The following is a 23,720-nucleotide window of genomic DNA, read 5'->3' on the forward strand; positions in this document are numbered from 1 at the left end:
GGGCAGGGCCTGACCTTCAGGGGGGAGGAGATGCCTGTCCCTGACTGAGGCGGAGGGGCAATACCTAAACCTGACTAGGGGTGATGGGTGACAGCTGAATCTGACTCGGGGGAGGAGCAATGCCTGAAACTCTTTCGGGGGGCAGTGCCTGGACTGGACATGGCAGCTGGACCCAATGAGGGTGACCAAGTTGAGGGGTGAGGTAGCTGGACTGTGATGACTGGTATCACAGGCGCTGAGTTTTATTTTTCCCGGTGGCTGCTTCACCCCCGCTCCATCCCAAGGCCCCGCCCTCACTTCACCCCTTCCCCCAATGCCCTGCCCTCACCCTGTCTCTTCCCTCCCCTGCTCCGCCCCTTTCCCCCCCAAGTGCCTCCCGCCAGCCACTGAACAGCTGATTGGCGGGGCTGCTGAACAGCTGTGTTTGGTGGGTGCTCCAGCCCCGGCACACACCGAGTCGGTGCCTCTGGCTGGCATTGCTGATGTGTGAACATGAGGAGTTCTGAGAGAAGTCCCAGACCAAAAACTATGCTAGCAGGGAGTTAAAGCCAAGAGTGCATATTCTGCGTGAAATACATGACGGCGGTGTTGTCAAAAAGAAGCATTATAAAGCCACAACATTCAGAGTTAAGGTTTAATTTAAAAGAATTCCAAACAAGTTAAAATAATCATATCCTATGATCGTGATGACTGAGGCTTTTCAGTCTCTGTGGTCCCAGGTCAGATGATACAGGAGATTTGTTTTCTTTTTTCTTCATCATGGAAAACTTATTTATTATGTGAAGTTTTCCTGCGACCCAAATTGTGCATGAATTCAAAACGCCAGCCTGAGTTACCACATCATTTGCAGGTTTAAGACCTGCACACACAGTACTGGGTGAGCCCATTCTAAAGCATCTGAACAACACGTGAAGGTAAATTTGCCTGTTCACTTGGTTGGCAGTAGATTCTACTGGTGAGAGGTCTGAGCACGTCCATATAGGGAAGATAACCACTGTGCTAATCTGAACATCACTTCTGGGTCTGAGTCTCTTCTTCATCCCATTGAGCCATAGCAAAGGGGCTAGAAAGCCACTCAATTTCCCCCACTGTGAAGCAATCCCCAGCAGAGCTAGAACTAGGATAGCTGGCTCCTTTACCACCCCCTGCAGCCTCTAGCTTAGGGGACCAATGTGCTACTTTGCTCGGGCCATTCTCAGCTCATGTACTGGCCAGTTGGAGCCAGAGTCAGCCAGTATAGGTTAGAGGAGCCCCAAGGCCTCTCTGAAGTACACCGAGGCTAGAACAGAACTGGCTGTCAGATCAGGAAGTCACAGTTCCTTTGCCATGTTCTCTCTCAGCTATGCCCTCTCTCTCCAGTCACCTGAGATTGTTGGCTTATCCCTCTGAGGTCCTTATGCTCACAACCTTATTCTGAACCTCCAGTGCCTCCTGTATCAGTCAGGGTACATCTCTGCTGGTGCTGGAAGGTGGCATTTCCAGCCAACATACCTGCACTAGCTTGACGAGCGTTAGTGTGCTAAAAATAGATATGTAGCCTCAGCAGCGCAAGAGGCAGGAGGGACTAGCTGCCTCTGTGGATAATTAACGAACCAATCCCTGGTCCAGGGAGACAGAGGGAGAGAGAAATGAAAAACATCTTTATTCACAGAAAATTACATTAAAAATGATTTAGAAGTATTATAAAATTGTAATATATACACCAAACGATGAATAAAATAAAGCAAATCGTGTATTAAGCAAACATTACACATGGATCACTAAAGCGTCGTCATCACCACGTTCACTCAAAATATTAACACACCAAGTCAACCGAAAAGTCACTCTACCCTCCCATTCTGTTCTGGTGAGATTTCAGAACAGCCAGTTTTCCCCAACCCAGCAAAATGTAGCCAGTCAGGAAACAGAGCCCTCGCATTTGGCCAGTGTCACTCTGAGAACAAACAGGGGCTTGGGAGCGCTCTCTGGAATTTGGCAAGGACCTTATCCAAAAAACACACACTCCCTTTGTCCCAGTGACTCTTTCCTTGTTCGTTCTCAGTGCAACAGCTTCAACAGGAGACACTGAGGGAGCTCCCCACATCCGACTATCTCATACCACAGTGATAGGCACTCACTTGAGAGGTGGCAGATCCCTGTTCAAATCCTTGCCCCCACCCAAGCATAGGGAGTGACTTGAACTGAGGGTCTCCTATAGCCACTCTGAGTACCCTCACCACTGGGCTAAAGATTATGGGGGAGGTCTTCTTCCTTCTCCCTGGACACCTGGCATGGAGCTGCAGTGCCTATGCCCAAAGGCATAAACATGGGTACTGAGCAATTTTAGGAACCTACAGGGTTCGGTGGCAGCTGAGCTGTGGTTTTGGAATCCCAGTGGGGCCAGATTCTGGGATTTAGGCACCTAAAGTGACACTTATACACTTAATTTCTTAATGACGCAAGCTCTTAGTGGGCAGACTGTGGCTTCCCATAGCACTATGATTGAATCATTTAGGAGATGGCTGAGCAAAGAATGCTGGGATTTTAGGACTGTCACGCCAATCCCAGCACACGGTGACGGTGTCTCTAGTTTGTAGATTGTCGTCCAAAAAGAGGTTGTGGCTGTAAGACAGACCACCGCCATATGGCATGTGTTGTCTACGTATGTGGGTGCTTGCCTGTGTGTGCGTACCTGTGCGCACATGAGATTGTGTAATGTGGAACCATAGGGGAGGAAGGGCAAAGGGAGCAGCATTCTGCCTCCTGCACTGCTTTGACATTTCCCCTGTTTTTCAGGCCACGGGGAAGGATTTGATGATGTCGTGTTTCAAGGCGATTTAGATGAACTGAAGTTTGTGGCATTTTACACCAAGTAAGTGTTTCTCTTCCCTTTGAGACGTTCCAACGTGGACTTTAATCTGACTGCTCAGTCATTGAAATATTTCCTTTTACTCTATTTCTGCCATAGTCACTAGCCGTCAGTTTTTCCCCCTCCAAGGATCCAGGTTGTTGTGCATTAATAAAATGACACATTTGAAATCAGAGGAGTTTTGAGACCATTGCTGCACGAGGGCATTAGGTTCAGTTTGTTCTGCACATTGAATGTTCTCTAGACACAACACAACGTAGACCTCAGAGAGGGGTGGATTAGGTGCAATGGGTGAGATTCTTAAGGGTGACTTAAGTGCCTAACTCACTTTAGGCACCGCCATCCAACATTTAGATGCCACTGGCATTCACAAAACCACCACTCAGCTGCTGTCTAAACCTGTAGGTACCAAGTTCCCACCTTTAAAGTCCCCAAGGCACCTCGATTTCAGTAGCTGGGCCTTCACTGAGCCACCTCGCTCCTGACATCTCCCAGCAGGTCAACACCTACCTCACGCCTCAGCCCCAGTGGGATTTGCAACTAGGCATTTCTCACCGATCTTGCCTGCAAGGCCTGATGCAGTAGGCATGCCGAGAGCATGCCTAAACCCCTACACAGGACACTGGAGAAGGAGGTGCCCCCGTATGTTCAGTGGTTAGAGCACAGCCCCAAGATGTGGGAGAGCTGGGTTCAAATCCCCCCTCTGCCTCATGTGGAGCAGAGATTTGAACTTGTCTCCTACCTCCCTGACCACTGGGCTATAGGGTAGCCAAGGCAAGGCTTGCTGAGTCTCTCCAGTGGACACTGTTCCACTGTCCATAAATCCTTAACTATTCATTGGGGGCAGTGGGACTCTATTAGGGCACTGTTGAGAGAGGCTCAGGGTTCAGTCCCCCTGCTCCAGTGGAGAGCTGATTATTTATACATTTAAGGCACTCTTCTGAGAGGTGGGGGACCTTAATTTCCTCCTCCACATCAGGCAGTGGGGGGATATGAACCCAGGTCTCCCGCTTCCTGGGCTAAAGATTATAAGTGGGGAACCGTCACCCCTGCTTTCCACCTGGCTTAGGTGCCCCATTCATGTACCTCCAGCTCAGACTTAAGGGGCTAAATCCATTTGAGTGTGTGGGTCACACACCCCTCCTCAGCCTTTCCTATTGGCTAGCTTAGGCAGCACCCTGCTCCCCCTGCTGGCTTTTGTGTGAATCCCATTCTTAGACACTTAATTCTCCCCATGCTTTGTGTAAGGGGCACCTAACTCAGAGTTGTGAATTGCATTAGGTGGCAGGGCACATAAATGTTAGGGGCTGCATTGCAGGGGTGGCGGAGCCTTCCCAAGTGGGGGGGGTCAGGGACCCCCACCCTTCAGTGCACCCGCCCCACATCTTTCACCCAAGGCCCCACCCCTGGTCAAGCTGGAGCAGGCTGGGAGCCACGGACCCTCCATCTGCCTGGGGTGGGGGAGCCGAGAGCAGCCCCTGGCACATGTCCCCAGACCCCACTTCAAATGGTTTCATTTTGAAAATGTGGAAAAAAAAATTCTTTCCAACGTTATCATTTTGATTCCCATATCATTTAAATGTCAAGGTGTTTCTAATGCCCTGCTCCAGCGGAGGGGTTCTCCTAGAAAAACAAACAAAAGAAAGCTCCTTTTCTCTCTTTCCCTTACAAGAGCAGGGAATAGAGTGACAGAATTTAAAGGCAAAGATGGACCCTCTCTTGGGCAATCTTTCTGGAGTCAGCCTGTAGCGGAGTGACGACTCACCAGTGCGGCGCCTCCTGCTGATCATCCTGGGAATTAGCTCTTCCAGTCCAGAGCGCCCTCTGCCGGCCGGTGTCTCGCCTGCCGCTGGCCCCTGTGTCCCTCCCGGACCTGGTGCCCTTTACATCATGGTTCTGCCCCTAGCAGTAACCCACAATCTGGGTCTCCCCACCCGCTAACCCACTATCGCCCCCTCGCCTCAGTGGCTACTGCCAGTCCCCATCTAGCCCCCACTCACTGGGGCAGACTGCAAACCACTCATCATCCGCAACGGGGGGCTAGAACCTGCTGCCTTTGCCTATCTCTGGGCTGCCCCTCTGCAGCCCTAGTACCTTTTTGGCCTTTTAGCAAGGCCTGCAGCCTGGGGTTTGACTAGGGTGGAGCTCCCTCTGCCCTTCCCCAGCAGTGCTCCACCTCAGATACCCTGCTCAGCTCCCAGGCAGCCAGGTCCTTCTCTCTTTAGCCCTAGAGAGAGACTCTTCTTAGCCTCTGGCCCTCAGCCCTCTTGTAGGGCCAGCTGTGGCCTGATTGGGGCGTGGCCCCAGCTGTGGCTGCTTCCCCCAATCAGCCTGGCTTTTCTCTGCCACAGCCCTCTCCAGGGCTGCTTTAACCCCCTGAGGGCAGGAGCGGGGTGACCATCCCGCTACACAACCCTTTTGGGGGTTGGCTTATCAACTGGTCTTTGTCTTTAATTAGGGTCTACCTCCAGCCCCTCCTCTTGGAGCATCCTGCTTTACAACTGGTCCATACAGTTTCAGGAGCAGTGGGGCCTGCAACTGTCTCCCTCTTGGCTGATCTGTCTCTGTTGTCAGCAGTGTCTGAGGTGTATCAGTCTTCGTCCTGTTCACCACCCCATCCTGTGGCAAGTTTTCCCTTTTTAAGCTCCCCCCTCCAGGCAGAGCAAGCCTTGCAGGTGCTGAATGACCCCAGAAGAACTCGCTGGTTCCCCTCCCCCCCTGCAGAGTGGGTGTGCGGCCCCTTCACAATTATATATATTAAATACAATATATAAACATGTAATATTAACATTAACGTTTTGTTATAATGGTTCAAACAAAATGAATTGAAATGATAAAGTTGGAAAGCAACATTTTTACATTATCAAAATGAAACAGTTTGACACATAAATGAAATGAGAAAACCTAAACAATTTGTTTAGACTTTTCTCATCAAAAACATTGTTGAAATTGAGACATTCCCCAAAAACCATTTTTATTTCAATGAAATTGCATTTTCCAACAGAAAACTCTTCCATCAAAACATTTCTTACCAACTCTACTTCGGATATGGACAGGCTTACGTCCCCCCTTAGCTTAACTGACCTACACACACATAGCTCCTTCAGTCTTTCCAAATAAGTCCGTTAACCAGGTCCTCCAACCCCAGGATCATTGTTGTTCTTCTCAGAACAGTCTCCAGTCTCTCTGCCCGTGAAGTGGTCAGAACTGAATGCACGATTCCGGAGTGCTCACTAAAAGTTGTATGGTGACGTGATTCCTTCACATATTGAAGCTCAAAATGGGGCTTTCGTTGAAGCCTCATTATATTCCTCCTCTTCAATACCACAGGAAAATATTTGGCATATTTTGGTATTTATTCCATCCCTAATTAGGAAGGAAATGTCAAATCTCTTTAATTAAACATCTGTAAGTACTTTGAAGATGAAAAGCTATGGATAGCTAATATGAATAATGACAGCATGTTATTATGGTCATTGATTCATCACTTTGTGTTCAACACTCAGTAAAGCAAGGAAGTGGCAAAGGTTTCCGAGCAGTGAAATGTCAGGGAAAGGAGAGCTGCTTGAACACAGCCTGCTGGCCAACCTTAACATACATATTCCGGGTTGTAAATAAGCCTTAAACAAACCAGATTGAAAGTGGGAGTCTGCTGCTAAAAGTATGTGTGTTATTCTGTGACTTAGGAAAGCCCACAGGAATTGGCTTTTCTATAATAGGATGGCCACCTGCATAGAGTCCTTGAGGTATCTTTGAACAGCTCTAGCTAGTGGGGGGCTGCACTGATTAATCAGTCTGGGGTTCTTCTAAGCCTGGGACATTAGTGTCACCTTCTCTTTATCTCTCTATATCCTATTACTTGGAATCAAGGACAGTCTTTGCCTCTCAGGCCCTGGGAGTTATTTCTAGGTCTCTTCTTTCTAACCGTTGGTGGCAACTCTGTATGGTGCAGTGCTGATGCTGGGAGGGAGGCCACTGTCATAAACTGACTCTCCTCTGACTTCCACCGCTAGTCAAAGCTGGAGAGACTGTCCCTTGCTGCCTATTTGCCCTTTGATCTCCCTTCTCTTGTTTATTGCAATGAAATGCGGGTGGCTTACATTCCAGGGCCTGCTCTCCCGGCTCAGTTTCACAGTTAAACTAACATTATTTTTCAGAGATTGAAGAAGAAATTGGTAAAAAAAACAACAACCACCCACCAAACCTGCCTGTTACCCCAGGGTTACAGGGCAACAGCACAAGCAAAGCCCCTGTTGGTGCCATAGGTGCTGGAGTAGAGGTGCTGCAGCACCCCCTGGCTTGAAGTGGTTTCCATTACATACAGGGTTTACAGTTTGGTTCCATGGCTATCAGCACTCCCACGATACAAATTGTTCCAGCCCCCCTGGTTGGTGCTGCTAGAGCAAAGGTTGAAGTGCTCTTGTCACAAAGGAGATTGGTTTCTTATCACCAAATATCTTGGTGCTAGATCAGCCCAGGAGAGGAAACATAGGAGAAAGGGCCCTCCATACAGTTCACCCTGTGGAATCTCTTGATTATTGTTCTGGGACACCAGGGTTGCCTCCCAACCTCAAAATTGACCTACATTTTCCTGCAAAGCTTACTGATCCCCAAGGTCAAGGAGCTCCCAGAGGATCGACCATGAAGGATCATTACTGTTGCCTTTCCCCAGAACCTCTCCTCCACAGTTTTTACAGATCCAGACCAACACGGCTACCCCTCTGATACTCCACTCCTCCACTGTTGTAATCCCTATTTCCCCAATCTCATACCCTTCCATTCCAGCCAACCCCATCCTCACATACAGATTCCCCAACCCCACTGAAGGGCTCCTGTCGGAAAGGGGGGAATGATGCTGCAAAGGTGGTGGAGATCCATACGGATTTCATGCCCTCTGTGGGCCTTGATTCCTCATAGACTCATAGACTTTAAGGTCAGAAGAGACCATTATGATCATCTAGTCTGACCTCCCGCATGATGCAGGCCTCAAAAGCTGACCCACCCACTTTCCCTTTACTCAGCTGTTGAAGTCCCCAGGTCGTGATTTAAAGACTTCAAGTCGCAGAGAATCCTCCAGCAAGCAACCCCTGCCCCATGCTGCGGAGGAAGGCGAAAAACCTCCAGGGCCTCTGCCAATCTACCCTGGAGGAAAATTCCTTCCCGACCCCAAATATGGCGATCAGTAGAACCCCGAGCATGCAGGCAAGATTCTCCAGCCAGACCCGCATTGACCATTGATACTAATTACCAGCGATGGCACGTTATTGACCTATTGACTAAAATCACGTTATCCAATCAAACCATTCCCTCCATAAACTTATCAAGCTTAATCTTAAATCCAAAGAGGTCTTTCGCCCCCACTGTTTCCCTCGGAAGGCTGTTCCAGAACTTCACCCCTCTGACAGTTAGAAACCGTTGTCTAATTTCAAGCCTAAACTTCCCGACGGCCAGTTTATATCCATTCCTAATTCTTCCACCCCCCAGTTTCAGAAATGGTGCCCCAGTTGATTTTAAGAGGCATTTCTTATAGTTTCTCCTGTGGCCAAGATTTTCAAAAGTGACACGTATTTAGGATGTCCTATTTGAGACACCATAAAAGGACCCAGTTGTCCATAACTTTGTTGACATTACAAGACCTAGAAATGTTTCCAAAATAAATAATTCGAGTGTATGAGTCTATAAGAGGATTTCCCCATTGATAATGGTTCTGTCATTGTCTCAATCATGCCCAATTCTCAGTCAATGATAGGTTGGGTGACCAGATGTCCCGTATTTAAAGGGACAATCCCATTTTTTGGGACTTTTTCTTATATAGGCGCCTGTTACCCCCCACCCACTGTCCTGTTTTTTCACAGTTGCTATCTGGTAACCCTAAGTCGATAGACTACCTATTTGGAAAGTGTTTGTGCCATCTCTTTTCTTTCTCCCAAATATATACATTGTTTATTCCTTGATTCAGAATAGCAAATCTTTTACCCTAGCTGATTGATAGAGTCTCCCTCTTATTTCCTTGTCTTTGAACAGTGAAGTGGAAATTGTCATTTTTCATTCTCACCTTTCGTCTAAGCTACCTAATTAGGTGCCCGCGACATTGCAGAAGTTTTATACTTGTCAGTATCTATTTCTAGTTTTGTACATTGATCTGATCTTTAGATAAGAGACTGCATTTCTCTGTAGTGAGAGAGTCTCCCAGAATGAATTGTTTGCAATCTAGTTTGTAACTTATCTGGCGTTCCCAGCAGGCAGGGTACTAGCCTGCTAGTGTTTGGGTTAGTTGCTTGAGGATTATTGGTTTTCACCCCAGACTGTGTACAACCCAGATCTGGGTGTCATTACTGTGACACCTGGAGTTATGGGAGCGGTGTCGGTGTCGAATGCAGGTCAACCAGGCTTCTATTGCTGCTCTTCTAAGCCCTGTCCACACTAGTTTCCACTGTGTTTAAAAAAAAATTATTTTTCAACATAGTTTTTAAAAGTGATTAAGTGAGAGGGACAGTCTGGTTACTGAAGTCTGACTTCACTGGAGCTATGCCCATTTACACCCGTTAAGAATCTGGCCCAGGGATGTTAAAGCCAGAAAGGACCATTCTGATCAACTGGTCTGCCCGCTTGCTTAACACAGGCCAGATAATTTCACCCTGTGATTCCTGCATCCTGCCCAGTAACTAGTGGCTGAGGTAGGGTATATCTTTCGTAATGGCATCCAATCTTGGTTTAAAGGCCCAGATTCTCTCCTCATTTCAAACCGTTTTGTTGCCACCTGCAGACTCTGGCCTCAGTTAGCTGCCTAAGAAATTCTCGAGTGGTAGGGAGCTCTCACCTGGCATAAAGTGTCATCACTGGCTCCTAGACCAATGACCATTAACATTCTGATGGGGGCTGGAGGGGTGTTGGGAGTGAGAGGGGTAAGGATGGAGATTACTTCACCAGGCCAATTCATAACTGGTACAAGGTCCCATAAGGACCTTGGTGAATGTTTCACTTGGTGAAAGTTACAGCAGCCCCGAAACTTTGCACTGTTGGGCCAGGGCCAGGGCAGATGCCCCTTGAGAATCCAGTAGGCATAACTGGCTTCCTGGAGTCCCACCCCCGTTTCCCGTCATCATCACCATCATGGCAAATTCCAAAGAGACATGGCCTCCTTGCAGAACAAGCACCACCTGGATTTATTTCCAGCTAGGTCTTGCAGGCTGACTGGCTGTTCAGTTTATGCCCATCACTGGCAATCTTATTGCAGCACCAAAGCTTCAGGTGACCACATGACCACTAGCTGTGTAGCGGCATTCCTGGGTAAACACGCTTTGTGATTTGTTGGTCTTCTATCCTAATAACACGTCTGTGCCAAGAAAGTCACCAAAACCAAACCATTGCTGACGGAAGCCGTTGCTGAGGTCAGCTTCAAATATCCTCATTTCTGATCTTGTCCTGCCTCTTAATAAGGAGAAACTGATGTCAACGATAAGAACTGAAAACATCAATCAAATGCTCGTTAGCCTTCCTCGGCATGCACATTTCACTGGCGTACCACAGAGTGGGTAGAACCGTGGCTCTACAGAGCCGCAGCTTTGTAGCAAGCTGAGTGTCATGACATTGCAACAGAGGCTGATGAAGGGTCTGAAACATGGCGGCAGCTGCTGCTATACAAGTGCCCACATCTCTTGAGCAACCTCCAGCACTGTTGGTGACACTTCAAGTATTTGCCAGTTGCCACCTGCTCAACGTCCAGTCTGGACTGTTAATAGCGAGCTGCTTGAAATCTGGAGTTGGAGAATGCTTGATAGCAAGGGCCAGGACTGAATTTTATCCAGATTAATAATCAGCTCCGTGCACGCTACTTCTTACCTGGCTGCAGCAACTCACCCAACTGAGCCAACAAGCCAAGGCTATCGGTGTATTTGAGATCTCAAAACAGAATGTTGCTCAGCTCAATAGCATCAACAACTGTCTCCTCAAGCTTATCCATCAACCCATTCAATGTCCGATTTCCTCTGGGACACTTGCAAAGAACTGGAGAATTAACCAGATCCCTTGATAAATTCTTCCAAAGTTAATTACCCTCACTGGTAAAAATGTGTGCCATATTTCTAGTATGAATTTGTCGATCTTCAGCTTCCAGCCATTGGACCTTTGTTCTGACTATGCTAGATTAAAGAGCTGTTTGCTGTCAGAATCCTTAATCTAGGTACTTGTTGCCTCTTATGCTTCTCTTCAATGAGCTAAATAGCTTGACGATGGGGATTTTCAAAAGTATCTAATTCTCTCAGGGTAGAACGTATTAATCCAACTGATTTGTCTTCTATCCCTATTAGAGCTACCACTCTGTTGATTCAATGAGTTTAAGTACTTTATCATCACTCCATCCCTGTGCTTTGATACAGAAGGACCCTCTTATTGGAATATTTCTTACTTTACTCTGTGAGGGATTGCATTGCTTTTCATGTTGTTCTACACATGAATCTCTTTGCAGGTCTCAGAGAAATCGTGAACACATTGTCAGAAGCATAATAGTTACTTGAATGCGGTACAGGTTCATTTTGATTTAGGCTCAAGTGCTCTGCACAGACTGCATGCCTCTTTGTCTGTATGACATTCCCGACTCTTTTTAGCAGTGAAAACCCATTGTACGTTATTAGGTGTGGTCCTCATTAGAGCTGGGGGAATAAATGATTTCTCAGCTTGCTGGCATTTCCAAAAAAGCTTTTTTAAAATTTCAGCTCAACCAGACCTAATCCAAAAACTCTGAAAAAACGTGGTGATTTGAAAAAGTTGACAAACATTTTGTTCAACCTGCAATGAACCATTTCACTTTGTTTCCAGGCACTTTTCAACATACCGGCAGAGGAAATAAAAGGCTAGAATCACATTCACCTAATTTTCCACCACCCGCAGCACTGTGGTTTCTCTGCACACTAGAAGGCATCACATCTCTAGTACAACATCTATCATGTTGTCTAGGTTCTGCCCTCCTCCTCCAGAGGCAACTGGACATTATTTTTCCACCTCAAAAAATGTTTTGGGTTATTTTAGTACTTAAAGCCACATCAGAGCACCACAGGGTCAGACCATACTGCCCTGACTAGGGGCAGTGTGTCGCTGTGCTGTCCCATGAGCAAAGCTGGGACCAGGCATGGAGCCAGGGCTCCATCCACTCCCCACCAGTGCCTGCCCACATGCTGCTCACCGGCCGCTCTCCTCACCGGGTGCTGCTGTCTGAGGTAACAAGCACATGGGCTAACGGGGGCTCCTGAAGCTGGGAAGAGATTATAGGTTCATAGTCCCTGGTGGTTCCATCAATGAGTTTACCCTTTCTTGAAGGAAAAAAGTGTCCATCTAAAGACATTCACTTCATTACCCGCTTCATCACTTCATTCACACCTCTGATCTTTGTTGTAGGAACGAGGAGGTGATTGCTGTGGCTAGTATGAACTATGACCCGATTGTGTCCAAAGTCGCTGAGGTCATGGCTTCTGGGAGAGCAATCAGAAAACGAGATGTGGAGTAAGTAGACGCTGCTAAAGACAATTGTGACATAAATCGGGCCAAGTAAAATCAAAAGCAGATGGGCGAGTGATCCATCAGCTGGCAGGTACTAGAGCAGAAACACCGCCTGGGCTAGAAGCAATGGTTCATCCTATATTAGTTCAGGTGAATGACAAGTGACAACCCATACATATCCATCTGCTGTTTGCTACTGTCAGCTGTACTTCCTAAACACACTCGCTCCTCTAGTCCCACTACACTCATTAACCCTCCACCACTCACTATCCCTTTCTCCCTCCCTTAGTCACTATTCATCATCCATCACATTTACACATGGATCGCCTCAAGGGGAATGTAGCGGGGTGGTCTCCCGCTCCTGCCCTGAAGGGCTTGAAATCAGCCCTGGGAGAAGGCTGAGACTGCGAGAGGGAGCCTTGGCTGATTGGGGAAACAGCTGCAGCAATCAGGCCACAGCTGGCCTGTATAAAAAGGCTGTGAGCCAGAGGCCCAGAGGTGTCTCTCCAGGCTGGGAGAGAACAGGGCCTGGCTGCCTGCAGGAGGGGTACTGGAAGTGAGGCAGGGCTGGGGAGAGCCAGAGGAGCAGAGGAGCTCCAGTCTGGCAACTCCCCAGGCTGCAGGGCCTGGTCCAAGGCCCATAGAGGTACTAGGAGGCAGAGGGAGGCAGCTGGTCCAAACTCCCTTTGCCTCTGATGAGTGGCTTTTACACTGCAGTCTGCCCCAGTGAGCTGGGGTAGATGGTGACTGGCAGTAGCCCATGACTGATGTAAGGTGGGGATAGAGGGTGGGGGTTCCCCAGGGTGGGGAGACCGTGAGACTGTGGGGGTATTGCCATGGGGCAGCACGCCAAAGACAAGGGGTACCAGGGTCCAGGAGAGACACGGGGGGGCAGCGGGACACTGGCCTGCAGAGGACGTTCAGTGCTGGAAAGAGCTAATTCCCTGAGACGACCAGCAGGAGGCGCTGCAGGTGTGAGTCCCGCACATTTACAGGGAACTAGCCATGCAGGCCCAGTTCTGCAGGATCCCTGCCTGTGCACTGACCAAACCACAGTGACGGAGGAGGGAGCCTGTATATAACAGCATATGGACCAAGAATGGAATGTGGCGTAGCACGTACCCCTAGGAGAAGGGGGAGCATTCTGAAGGCAGACCTAAGTTCCACTCAGCTTACATAGGTGATGCCAAGAAAATATTGGGAGATTGATTTCTACTGAATGAAAATCCAACAGCGTATATAAATCCTTTAACTCAGCCAAGTTGAAATGGATCTGCATCAGATCACCCCAGACTGTCCCTCTGACAAACTTGGATTTCTGGCTCGAATCACTAAGGAGCTAGGGATTTAACAAAAAGTTGCATTTTTATAATGGCCAAAATGTATTTCCCCCGCTCCCCCACTTCCTTTGTCCTCAAAAGCGCCCAACTTATTTTTGCTGAAACTTTTCTTTAAAAAAAGTTTACATTCCTTCAGTCACCAGATGTGAAAAATGTCATGAAAGGTAAACGTTACTGGCAGGTTTAAACTAGTGTAAATGGAGAATTCTCTGGAACCTGAAGTCTTTAAACCGTGATGTGAGGATTTCAGTCGCTCAGCCAGAGGTTAAGGGTCTATTTCAGGGTGAGGTTCTGGGGCCTGCGATGTGCCACATCTTGGTCAGCAGTGACCCTTCCCGCAGCGGGAGTCTGGCATTTCACCCTCCTTGCCTGCAGAGCATAGAAAGCCGTCTCACTGCTCTGGCCTTAGAGTGCCGAGGCTGCTTTTTGCCCGACCCGTCAGGAGCCAGCCTGTTCTCTGCCCCTCCTGGAGGTGCGGGTGGGAAAGGACTCTTGGCCCTGCCGTGCATCAGGAACAGGAACTTAATACTAACCGAACGTTCTCTCCTTGTTTTCCTGCTGCGTACATGTATTTAAGGCTGTTCGTTCGTCATGGCAAGTATGTTTCCTTTTGTATCTTGAACTTGCCGCATGTTAGCAACGAAGGGTTAAAGTGACAGATTTTAAGTTAACGTCAACAGCTGAAGCCCTGGTCTGGGAGATGTTCCTAATTCCTGCAGAAATGTCATTTACTCTGTTTAGTTGCCTAAATGGAGCAGCCCCTCACATGGAAAAGACTCCCTTGACTGGAATGAAGTGGTTTGACTGTGGTTTGTCCCCTCTGCATAGAGCAGTTGATAAATCTGTTGCTTCTGTGGAAAGGGAGTTCGGACACACGGGGCTGGATTTGTTAACGTGTATCCACAATAGTGCTCATTCCTCAACTTGTGCACGTGCACGCATCTGGGCCACTGCCCCGCTGGACCCATGGGCCTGGCCTATATTCATGGTTGCACTGGTTCACTTGGAACTTGGTTCAACAACCGATTCCGTTTAACCAGTGCAAAACCCAGTGTGGCCATTCGGAATACAGCTTAAACCTGGTTTTTAACAATTTCAGCTAAAACAACCTAACCCAAATTTACGTTGAATTAAGAGCCTCTACACAGGGTTTTGTCCTGGTTTAACTAAATCACACCTTTATTTAAACCAGTGCAGCTTGGGATATAGAGAAGACTTTAATGACCCGAAGCCTGGACATGCTCCCCTCTCTGTATTTGGCTACATCAGGTCAATATTCTGCCCCAGCTCCTCCAGCAGGGTTGCAGGCAATGCAGTGAAGAGAGGGTGTTTGCTGCAGAGAAACTGGAGCAGCAGGATAGCCAGCGATACTGACCCGCGCAGAAGGCAAACTCAGAAACACTAAGTGAGCAGATCTGGCTAATCCTGTTGTCCTACTTTTGTCTTTGCCTTAGAACTGGAGACATGTCTTGGTTAACTGGAAAAGGCTCTTAATGTGGAAAGAACTGATTTCTGCTGAGGCTGCACTTGCCCGAGAGGAGACCAGGATGACCAGGAGGCTCCACGGCTAAATGCAAATCGAGTCAGCTGAACCATTGCCTCCCTCACACTTTGAAGAATCCAGCATCACTGAACCATTATGTTCCCAACAAGGCCCTCTGTTCACACAGCCGGTGGTTCTGATGCACCAGTGGCACTCTGCGTACGTGGGCTCTGCAGAGTTTAAAAACCCTATGGAAACACAAGGAGAACACAGGATCCCCGAGGAAGCACTGACTTGCCCTGGTCTTCAGAGTCCGAAGCAAGCATATGCTCTAGCACCGACAGCTGCATCTCTCCACGAGCCCTGCTGGCTGCAGGGACATGGGGCGAGTAGACTGGAACTTACCGGCACTTTCTTCTGGTAGGGAGGGACCGCCTGCAAAAACAAGGCAAACTAGTCATCCTGGCCGCATGGTAAAGTTACCCACCCTGGGACACGTCTGCTCCCCCTATAAACAATGTCACAGCCTTTCACTGCACCCCATGCTCCCGACGTCACCCACAATACGCACCCAACTAGCCTACCCCTCACCCACTCTCCACTCACATCCAAGCGTGCCCTCACCAACACCCTGCATCACCTGCACCAACCCCCTCGCTCCCCCCAGCCACACTCTCCCAGATACCCTATGGTGCTGCCCTCACACAACTGCTTGCCCCCCCTGCAACTCCCCAACCAGGTTCGCTTTCCACCCACAGTGTCATCTGCACCTACACAGCTTAAACCACATCCACGGGCTCCCATTCAGATCCTTACCTGCACAGTCCGAGTCATATAGCTTCACCTTTATCCACGCCCTCAGCCATAAGCACGGCGCTCCTGAGGTACACAGCTCACAGGGGTGAGCCTCCCAGCCCAGGTCGACAGACTGCAGCTTGCGGGGCTAGCACACGAAAAACAGCCTTGTAGACGGTGCTTTGCCGCTGCAGCTTGGACTGAAACTTGGGCTCCTCGACTTCCAGTCCAAGCACTGTCTAGACAGCTATTTTTGGAGCACTAGCCCAGCAAGTATCCTTGGAATGTATAGTCTGACTCCTGGGTTAATTGCAGTCAGTTGCTCGGTGTTGACGTTCAACACCCTGTTCTGTAAAGACCCGGGTCTCCCTTTTTCAGTTCTTAAACACGTGGGCTAGGTTCAGTCTTTCCCAGTTCCCCAGGGACCAGTTTTGACCTCACTTACACTGGAATGATGCTGGTGCAACTCCAATGGAGTTACTCCTGATTTACATCCATGTAAGTGAGACCAGAACAAGCCCTGTGATCTCCAAAAGATCTCAAGTATAATTGCGTATTCCTTTAGCATCCCAGGGTGAATGTTATCAGATCATCCTGTTTGGAATACAGATCTAGTCATCTTGGTCTCTTTAACTTCCTTCTGCCTGATCCAGCCTCATGAACACTCATAGACTTTAAGGTCAGAAGGGACCATTATGATGGTCTAGTCTGACCTCCTGCACAACGCAGGCCACAGAATCTCCCCCACCCACTCCTGTAACAAACCCTTCGCCTAGCTCTGAGTTATTGACGTCCTCAAATCGTGGTTTAAAGACCTCAAGGTGCAGAGAATCCTCCAGCATTCCCTTCTTCTTTAGTTGTTTTGCATAAATCATCCTGCTGCTGTCATCCTACCCAGGGGAAACTGAGGCAAAGTAGCTACTGAAGGAGATTTCTGAGGGTGCCTTGTCATCTATCATTTATTCTGCTTGTCATGCAGTGGCAGCGCTAAACCTGCCTTCTCAGGGTCTTGTTTTATTGTCCCCTTTTAGGAACAAAGGCATTCCCATGCCACTTCAGCCCTGGGGCCCACGTAGTCTCGCATTCTGTCTCGGTCAGTACCCACTGCCCAGAGGCTTCAGAGAAAGTTGCTGGAATCCTATAACGGACAGTTTTGAAATAACCTGCCCCTGAGGAAAATTTCCTCCTAAATCCTATCAGTCCATCATACTTTATGTCCTGAAGCAGGCGAGTTTATATCTTACATATTTATCCTGTTTGATGTAGCTGGTGTTATCTCATTATCCTTAAGTGTCAAATCCATTCTGGAACCCTGATAAACCCTTGGACTCAGTACTATTTTGTGGCAGAGAGTTCCCTAGTGAACTGTGGTGGTGTTGTCCCAGGGTGCACTCACGGCTAGTGGCACCTCCTGGCTGTCCTGGGGGTTAGCTCTGGCCAGGCATAGCGCCCTCCTCTGGTGGTGTCCCTGCTGTCGTCCTCTTGCCCAGCAGACCCCTCTCGCTCCAGGGCCTGCAGCGCCCTCTTCATGACTCGGCCCTCCAGCCAGGTCACTCCATGGTTCCCCCTTCGGTAGGGGGAGTATCAAAGTCCCTCCATACACAATGGCAGTCTTCTCTTTACTGCTCTGACCATGCCACTCTTCCAGTGGCTGGTAGGGGAACCCAGGCCCACCCTCTATTCTGGGTCCCAGCTCAGGGGTCCTCCAGTCAGCAACCAAGGCCTGCACTCTCCCACCTTGCTTCTTTTCCCCTGAGCCTTTTCCTACCTTCCCAGCCTCCTGAGTTTGTCAGCCTCCCAACTAGGGTGACCAGATGTCCCGATTTTATAGGGACAGTCCTGATATTTGGGGCTTTTTCTTATATAGGTGCCAATTACCCCCCATCCCGATTTTTCACACTTGCTGTCTGGTCACCCTACTCCCAACTCCCTCTTACTGCGGTGTAACTGTAGACTACTTGCCTCTAGCCCCAGATACACCTCTCTTCTCCAAAGGAGCAACTGCAGACACCTTCCCTGCAGCACTCTGTTGCCAGCTTCCTGGCTTATATAGCTCCCCACCTGTGTCTGCCCAGTTGAGTCTCTTCTAATTAAATCCCTCTTCTCCAAGAGCAGCCTGGGCAGTTAATTGGCCCACTTAGCCACCTTCACCCTTCCAGGCCTTGTGTAGGGTGGACACCCCATCACAATTGTATACAAAATATTCCCTTAGCTTGTGTGACTACGTTGCCCTTCGTTACTTTATATAACTGTCAAATGCCCCCTTATTTGTTGTATCCTAAACTTTTCAGTCTTTGCTTAGACAGCAAGGCCTCCTATCATGGGTATCACCCATTTCTAGTCCCTGCTATTTCTGCTGTAACTATCGGCAGCGGGTGTAACCAGAACAGAACACAGTCTTTCAGTCGGGGATGTCCCAATGACTTACAAATGGCACGATCAGCTTTTCAGTATTCTTGTCCACAGCACTCTTTGCAGTGATGCCCAGGTCTCGGACTCTGTGACTTGACCTTACACATCCTTCCTGTCACCCTTTCTCTTCCCCCCCCCCCCCCCACCCTTTACTTGCCCCCTGGAATGAATCCTTTTCCTTAGTTTTTTATTCCCTTTGTTTTAAGATCTTTAACAAGTTTTCTAAGACCCCAGTGCAGCCATACTGGCTCTTCTCTTCCTTCCCCGCTGCGGCCTTATCCAGACTAGGACAAAGGTGTTCTTTTTTTTTTTTTTTAAATCATGTTGGCTAATGCATTTTAATTAAGTGCTATTTAAAAACTCATTAGCCACTAATGGAGATAGGTTCTAACGCCTTTAAAATGTGTTAGCTGGTTGTGGCCAATCTTAGCCCGTTCCAAGAGTTCACGTCAGCCGGCTAACGTGGGAAAATACCACTTGCCCAGTCTACTCTAGCGTTTTGAGCTGTGTTAGTTCACCCTATTTTAAAAGCACCTCTTTGTCTGGACAAGGCCTGGGATTGGGACCCCCACCCCCCCAGCGAGTAAGCAGGGGTAGAGGTGAGTCTAGGGATGAAGGTGTGAGCGTAGGGGGCAGGTGGAAGCCGAGAAGCCCAGGTCCTGCTGCCTCTTCGGCAGAAGGGGGAAAGGCGAGCCGCAGACCCAGGAGCCAGTAGGGTTTTTTCATGAGGGAAGGAGCAGAGAAGGGGGCATGGAGTGAAGGGCCGAACCCCAGGCAGAGAGGAGCAGCTCTTTTAATGGAGGTGGGAAAGGAGGTGAGGGACTCAGCCATCTGCAGGAGGCCCTGGAAGGCTTCCTGCTCCCAAGAGAGGCAATAGCCGCGGGAGCAACAATGGCTGGTCCCTGTCAGCAGGCTGGAGAGCAGCAAGAACTGACTTGGCTGGAGGAGTGGGGTCAGCAGAAACCTGTAGGGAACATAGAGGCCCCTTGGTGATGGGGGTGCCTGGAGGCCCCGGGCGCTGTTCAGAAACCCCCTCTTCAGCTTCGGTGCTGCTTCCCATCTGTGCTGGCCACACTAAATGTGGGCCACACCCACCTGCAGGAGCCCCAAGCAGCCACTTGTTCTGCTGGTACTTAAGTTTTCTCCTTTTAGAGCTGTCCCATTAGAGTGCACTTGAACAGGGAGGCTGGGCTTTTAAGCCCTGTGCAGCCCCTACGGCTCATTTAACCTTTCGGAGGCTGAGAAATTTCCTGGCTCCTCTTGAATTCCCTTTCTCTCCTCCCCTCAAGGTCACTCAAGACCACTCCTCCGCAGGCTGGAGGTAGGAGGGGTCAGCACGGAGCCTTTCGTCTTTGCAGTCTCATTGCCCGGTGTAGGGAGCCCATATTGGTGAACCGGGAAGTGGGCGGGCTCACCCGCCCACTACTAAAGGCCCCTCCCCCAGCCTAGCGGGAGGGACCACTGGACCCAGTACCAAATAATTACTTGGGACAACTAATAAAAAAAAACAGGAAGCAAGGTGACGGTCAAAGGTTCAAAATCAGGGAACCGGATGGGGACACCGAGCAGAGAACCCCGGACAGCGCCCACTGCTCCTCGAAGGTGGCAAGGGAGCCAGCGGACGCTGCCCAGTGGAACTCCGCCCGGAGACGTGAGACCAAAGAGGTACGGAAGTAGGCTCCACAGTCGCAGAGCACCCCCTCGGCCAACATCCTCTCCCTGGTATTATAGATGGTAAGTTTGGCCAGGGCCAGGAAGAGGTTGACGAGGAGGTCCCGCGACTTAGTGGGGCCACGGATAGGGTGTGCATAAATAAACAAGTGTGGGGAAAAGTGCAGCCAAAACCTCAACAAGAGGTTCTGGAGGAGTCGAAAAAGGGGTTGCAGCCTGACGCACTCAAGGTAAGCGTGTGCCAGGGTCTCCCGAATGCCGCAAAATGGGCAGGCCTCGGGAAGAGGAGTGAAACGCGCCAAGAACACGCCCGTGCTCAAGGCTCCATGAAGGAGCCGCCAACCAACGTCCCCGGCGGGCCTGGGAACCAAGGTGGAATAAAGGCTGGCCCACCGGGGCTCCTCACCCTCCACAGGTAGCAGATAGTCCCTCCACTTGGTGTCGAGGCGGGACACGAGGGTGAGGTGATGCAACGTGTGGAGCACGAGCGTGTACAGGTGGTCTCTGGACGCGGTCCAAAACCGGACCGGCTGCAAAGTGTGCAGCCGGCTCGGATTATGGGAACGGGGGAGCCGGGGGGGCTCACGGAACAAGGGCCCGAGAAAAAGGTCCGGAGGGCCCGGGGTGAGGGGTGGGCGGGGAGCGCCCTCCCGCAGGGCCCGCCACAGGAAGCCGAGAGCAGGAGGTGACAATGCAGCGCCCACCTCCTGGAGTACACGCAGAGGGGTCGCGAGGGTGGAGAGCCCCATGCGCCGACCAAGCGCGCGGGGATCCACCCAGTCCCCTCTGGTGTAGTCCAGGAGGTCTCCGACCCTGGTGGTTTCTGCCAGGACCAACCTCCGGCTCACCGAGGGTGACTCCGCCACCTGCACACGAAGATCGGGATTGTGCAGCAGGGGCTCCGCGAGGAGATCCACACCCTCGGTGGCCACAGTGGACCTGGTCGTCGAGAAAAGCTTCCAGGTCCGGAGAAGACCGGCAGCTCCGAGAGGTCTCGCGGAAGACCTCTCGGGTGAAGAAAAAGGAGCTGCCGGTCGTATCGGAGCCCTCGGAGACGGCGGAGGAAGGCGTGCGCTAACGTGCTCCATGCCGGACTACCCGCGCCATAAAGGAGCCGCTGCAGGGCCTGGAGGCGGAAGACATGGACCTGGCTACGAAGGCAGACCAGGCCCTGTCCCCCCTCCTCCAGGGGAAGACTCAGAACCCCTGCAGAGACCCAGTGCAGTCCAGGCCAGAAGAACTCCAGGGCTATCCTCTGGAGCCTGGCCAGGAGTCCCGGGGTCGGGCTCAGGGTGTTGAGCCGGTGCCAGAGCATGGACAGGACGAGCTGGTTCAGCACCAGCGCCCTCCCCCGCAGGGAGAGACACCGGAGCAGTCCCGTCCATCTCCGCAACCGCCCACACACCCTGGCCTCCAAATCCAGCCAGTTCTCCGACGGAGAAGGATGCGTGGCGGAAAGATAAACGCCTAGATAGAGCAGCGGACCCGCGCTCCACCGAATGGCTTGAAGCGCGGGTGGGAGGGAGCCCGCCTGCCAACCGTCCCCGACCACCAGGCCAGAGCTCTTGACCCAGTTGACCCGGGCAGAGGAGGCGGCCGAGTAAACGGCCTGGCAGGCCTCCACCCGCACCAGATCCGCTGGGTCCTGGACCACGAGGAGCACGTCGTCGGCGTACGCCGACAGGACCAGCCGCAGCTCCGGCCCCCGGAGCACCAACCCTGCCAACCTCCGACGGAGGAGGCAGAGGAAGGGCTCGATCGCCAGAGCGTACAGCTGGCCCGAGAGGGGGCACCCTTGCCGTACTCCCCGCCCGAAGCTGACCGGCTCGGTCAGGGTCCAGTTGAGCTTGACCAGACACTCCGCCTCAGCGTACAGCACCTGGAGAAAGCCCACAAACTGGGGCCCGAAGCCGAACGCCCGCAGAGTGCCCAGGAGATACCCGTGGTCCATCCTGTCGAACGCCTTCTCCTGGTCCAGAGACAGGAGGGCGAACGACAGACCATCCCTACGTCCCAGCTCTAACAGGTCCCGGACCAAGTACAGGTTGTTAAAGATGCTCCGGCCCGGGACGGTGTAGGTCTGGTCGGGGTGGACCACGTCCGCCAGCACGGACCCCAGCCGCAGCGAGATGGCCTTCGCTACGACCTTATAGTCCGTGCTGAGGAGCGAGACGGGACGCCAATTTCGTAAATCGCGGAGGTCCCCCTTCTTCGGCAACAGGGCGAGCACGGCTCGCCTGCACGAGAGAAGGAGGACCCCGCCCTGCAAGGACTCGGCCCAGACGGTGACGAGGTCTGGGCCGAGGACGTCCCAGAACACGCGGTAGAACTCCACGGTCAGCCCGTCCATGCCCGGAGATTTGTTAGTGGGCATGAGCCGGAGGGCTGCCGAGAATTCGGCCAGAGAAAGAGGCAGCTCCAGCCGGTCTCGGTCGCCCGCGCTGACCGTCGGGAGCTCGGTCCAGAGCACCCTGCGGGCCTCGGCGTCGGTCGGATCCGGGGAGAAAAGAGCGGCGTAGAAGGCTCTGGCCCTGTCACGCATCTCCTCCGGATCCGTGAGGGGGACGCCGTCCTCCGCCAGGAGGCAGGTGACATGCTTTTTGGCCCCCCTCCGTTTCTCCAGGGCGTAGAAGAAGCGGGAGCCGCGATCCATCTCCCGAAGGAGACGGATGCGGGATCGAACAAACGCGCCCCGGGCCCGGTGGTCTTCCAGGGCCCGGAGCTCCTCCCGCTTCTCCCGGTACGCCGCGCAGAGGGGTGAATCCTCGGGGCCGGAGGCCAGACGCCTCTCCAGCTCCAAGACCTCCCGCTCCAACTGCCCTATCAGCGCATCTCGCCGCCGGCTGGCGCCCCGGGCGTAGTTCCGGCAGAAGAGCCGCACGCGGACCTTCCCCACGTCCCACCACCGCCGTGCCGAGGGAAAGGCGCGCCGCTGCCCCCGCCAGGCCAGCCAGAACTCCCGGAAGGATGCCACGAAGCCCACGTCCTCCAGCAAACTATTATTAAAATGCCAATAGGCCGGCCCCGGCCGCTCGGAACTGAGAGAAGCCGTCACGGTCACCAGATGGTGATCCGAGAACGGGGCCGGCCGGACGCTGGAGGCATGGGCCCGCGCCAGATGAAAGCGGGACAGATAGATCCGGTCCAACCGGGAGTGGCGCGACCGGTCGTCCTCCACCCGGACATAGGTGAAGGTGGTGTCGTCGTCCGGGTGGTGTTCGCGCCAGACGTCCACCAGGGAGTGATGGTCTACGATCTCCCTGAGGACGCCCGCGGCTGCCTGGGAATTTTCAAGCCCGGAGCGGTCCCGGTCCTCGAGGGTGGTGTTAAAGTCCCCGCCCAGGACCAGGCACTCGCGAGAATCCAGAGTGCCGAGGAAGGCCGCCGCCCGCTGATAGAAAGGCACTCGTTCCAGGCCCGCGTTCGGGGCATAAACGTTAACCAAGTTCAGAACCAGCCCCTCCACACGGGCCCGGACATGCAGCAGGCGGCCCGGCACGACCTCGGCGACCCCCAGTACCTCAGGCCGCAGCCCCGGGGAGAACAGGGTGGCCACCCCAGCCGAATGGGCGCTGAGGTGGCTAAAATAAACCCCGTCTCCCCACTCCAGCCACCAGCTAGCCTCGACGGCCGGAGCCGTGTGGGTCTCCTGCAGGAAAATCACAGAGTACCCCCC

The 23,720-nt window shown here is 51.7% G+C and overlaps 1 protein-coding gene across 1 annotated transcript in view; it reads left to right on the forward strand.

Moving 5' to 3' along the window:
• AIFM3 (apoptosis inducing factor mitochondria associated 3) overlaps positions 1-15,246 on the forward strand; it is a 93,595-nt gene extending 78,349 nt beyond the window's left edge. Inside the window, exons 18-21 of the mRNA XM_034791414.1 lie at positions 2,776-2,851; positions 12,242-12,346; positions 14,261-14,281; positions 15,138-15,246. Coding sequence (XP_034647305.1) covers positions 2,776-2,851; positions 12,242-12,346; positions 14,261-14,281; positions 15,138-15,177 — 242 coding nt within the window. The 3' untranslated portion in view covers positions 15,178-15,246. The remainder of the gene's footprint in view (positions 1-2,775; positions 2,852-12,241; positions 12,347-14,260; positions 14,282-15,137) is intronic.
• Positions 15,247-23,720: the final 8,474 nt, after the last annotated feature.

This window comes from Trachemys scripta, chromosome 15, assembly GCF_013100865.1.
Source record: "Trachemys scripta elegans isolate TJP31775 chromosome 15, CAS_Tse_1.0, whole genome shotgun sequence".
NCBI classification, from domain to species: Eukaryota; Metazoa; Chordata; order Testudines; family Emydidae; genus Trachemys; species Trachemys scripta.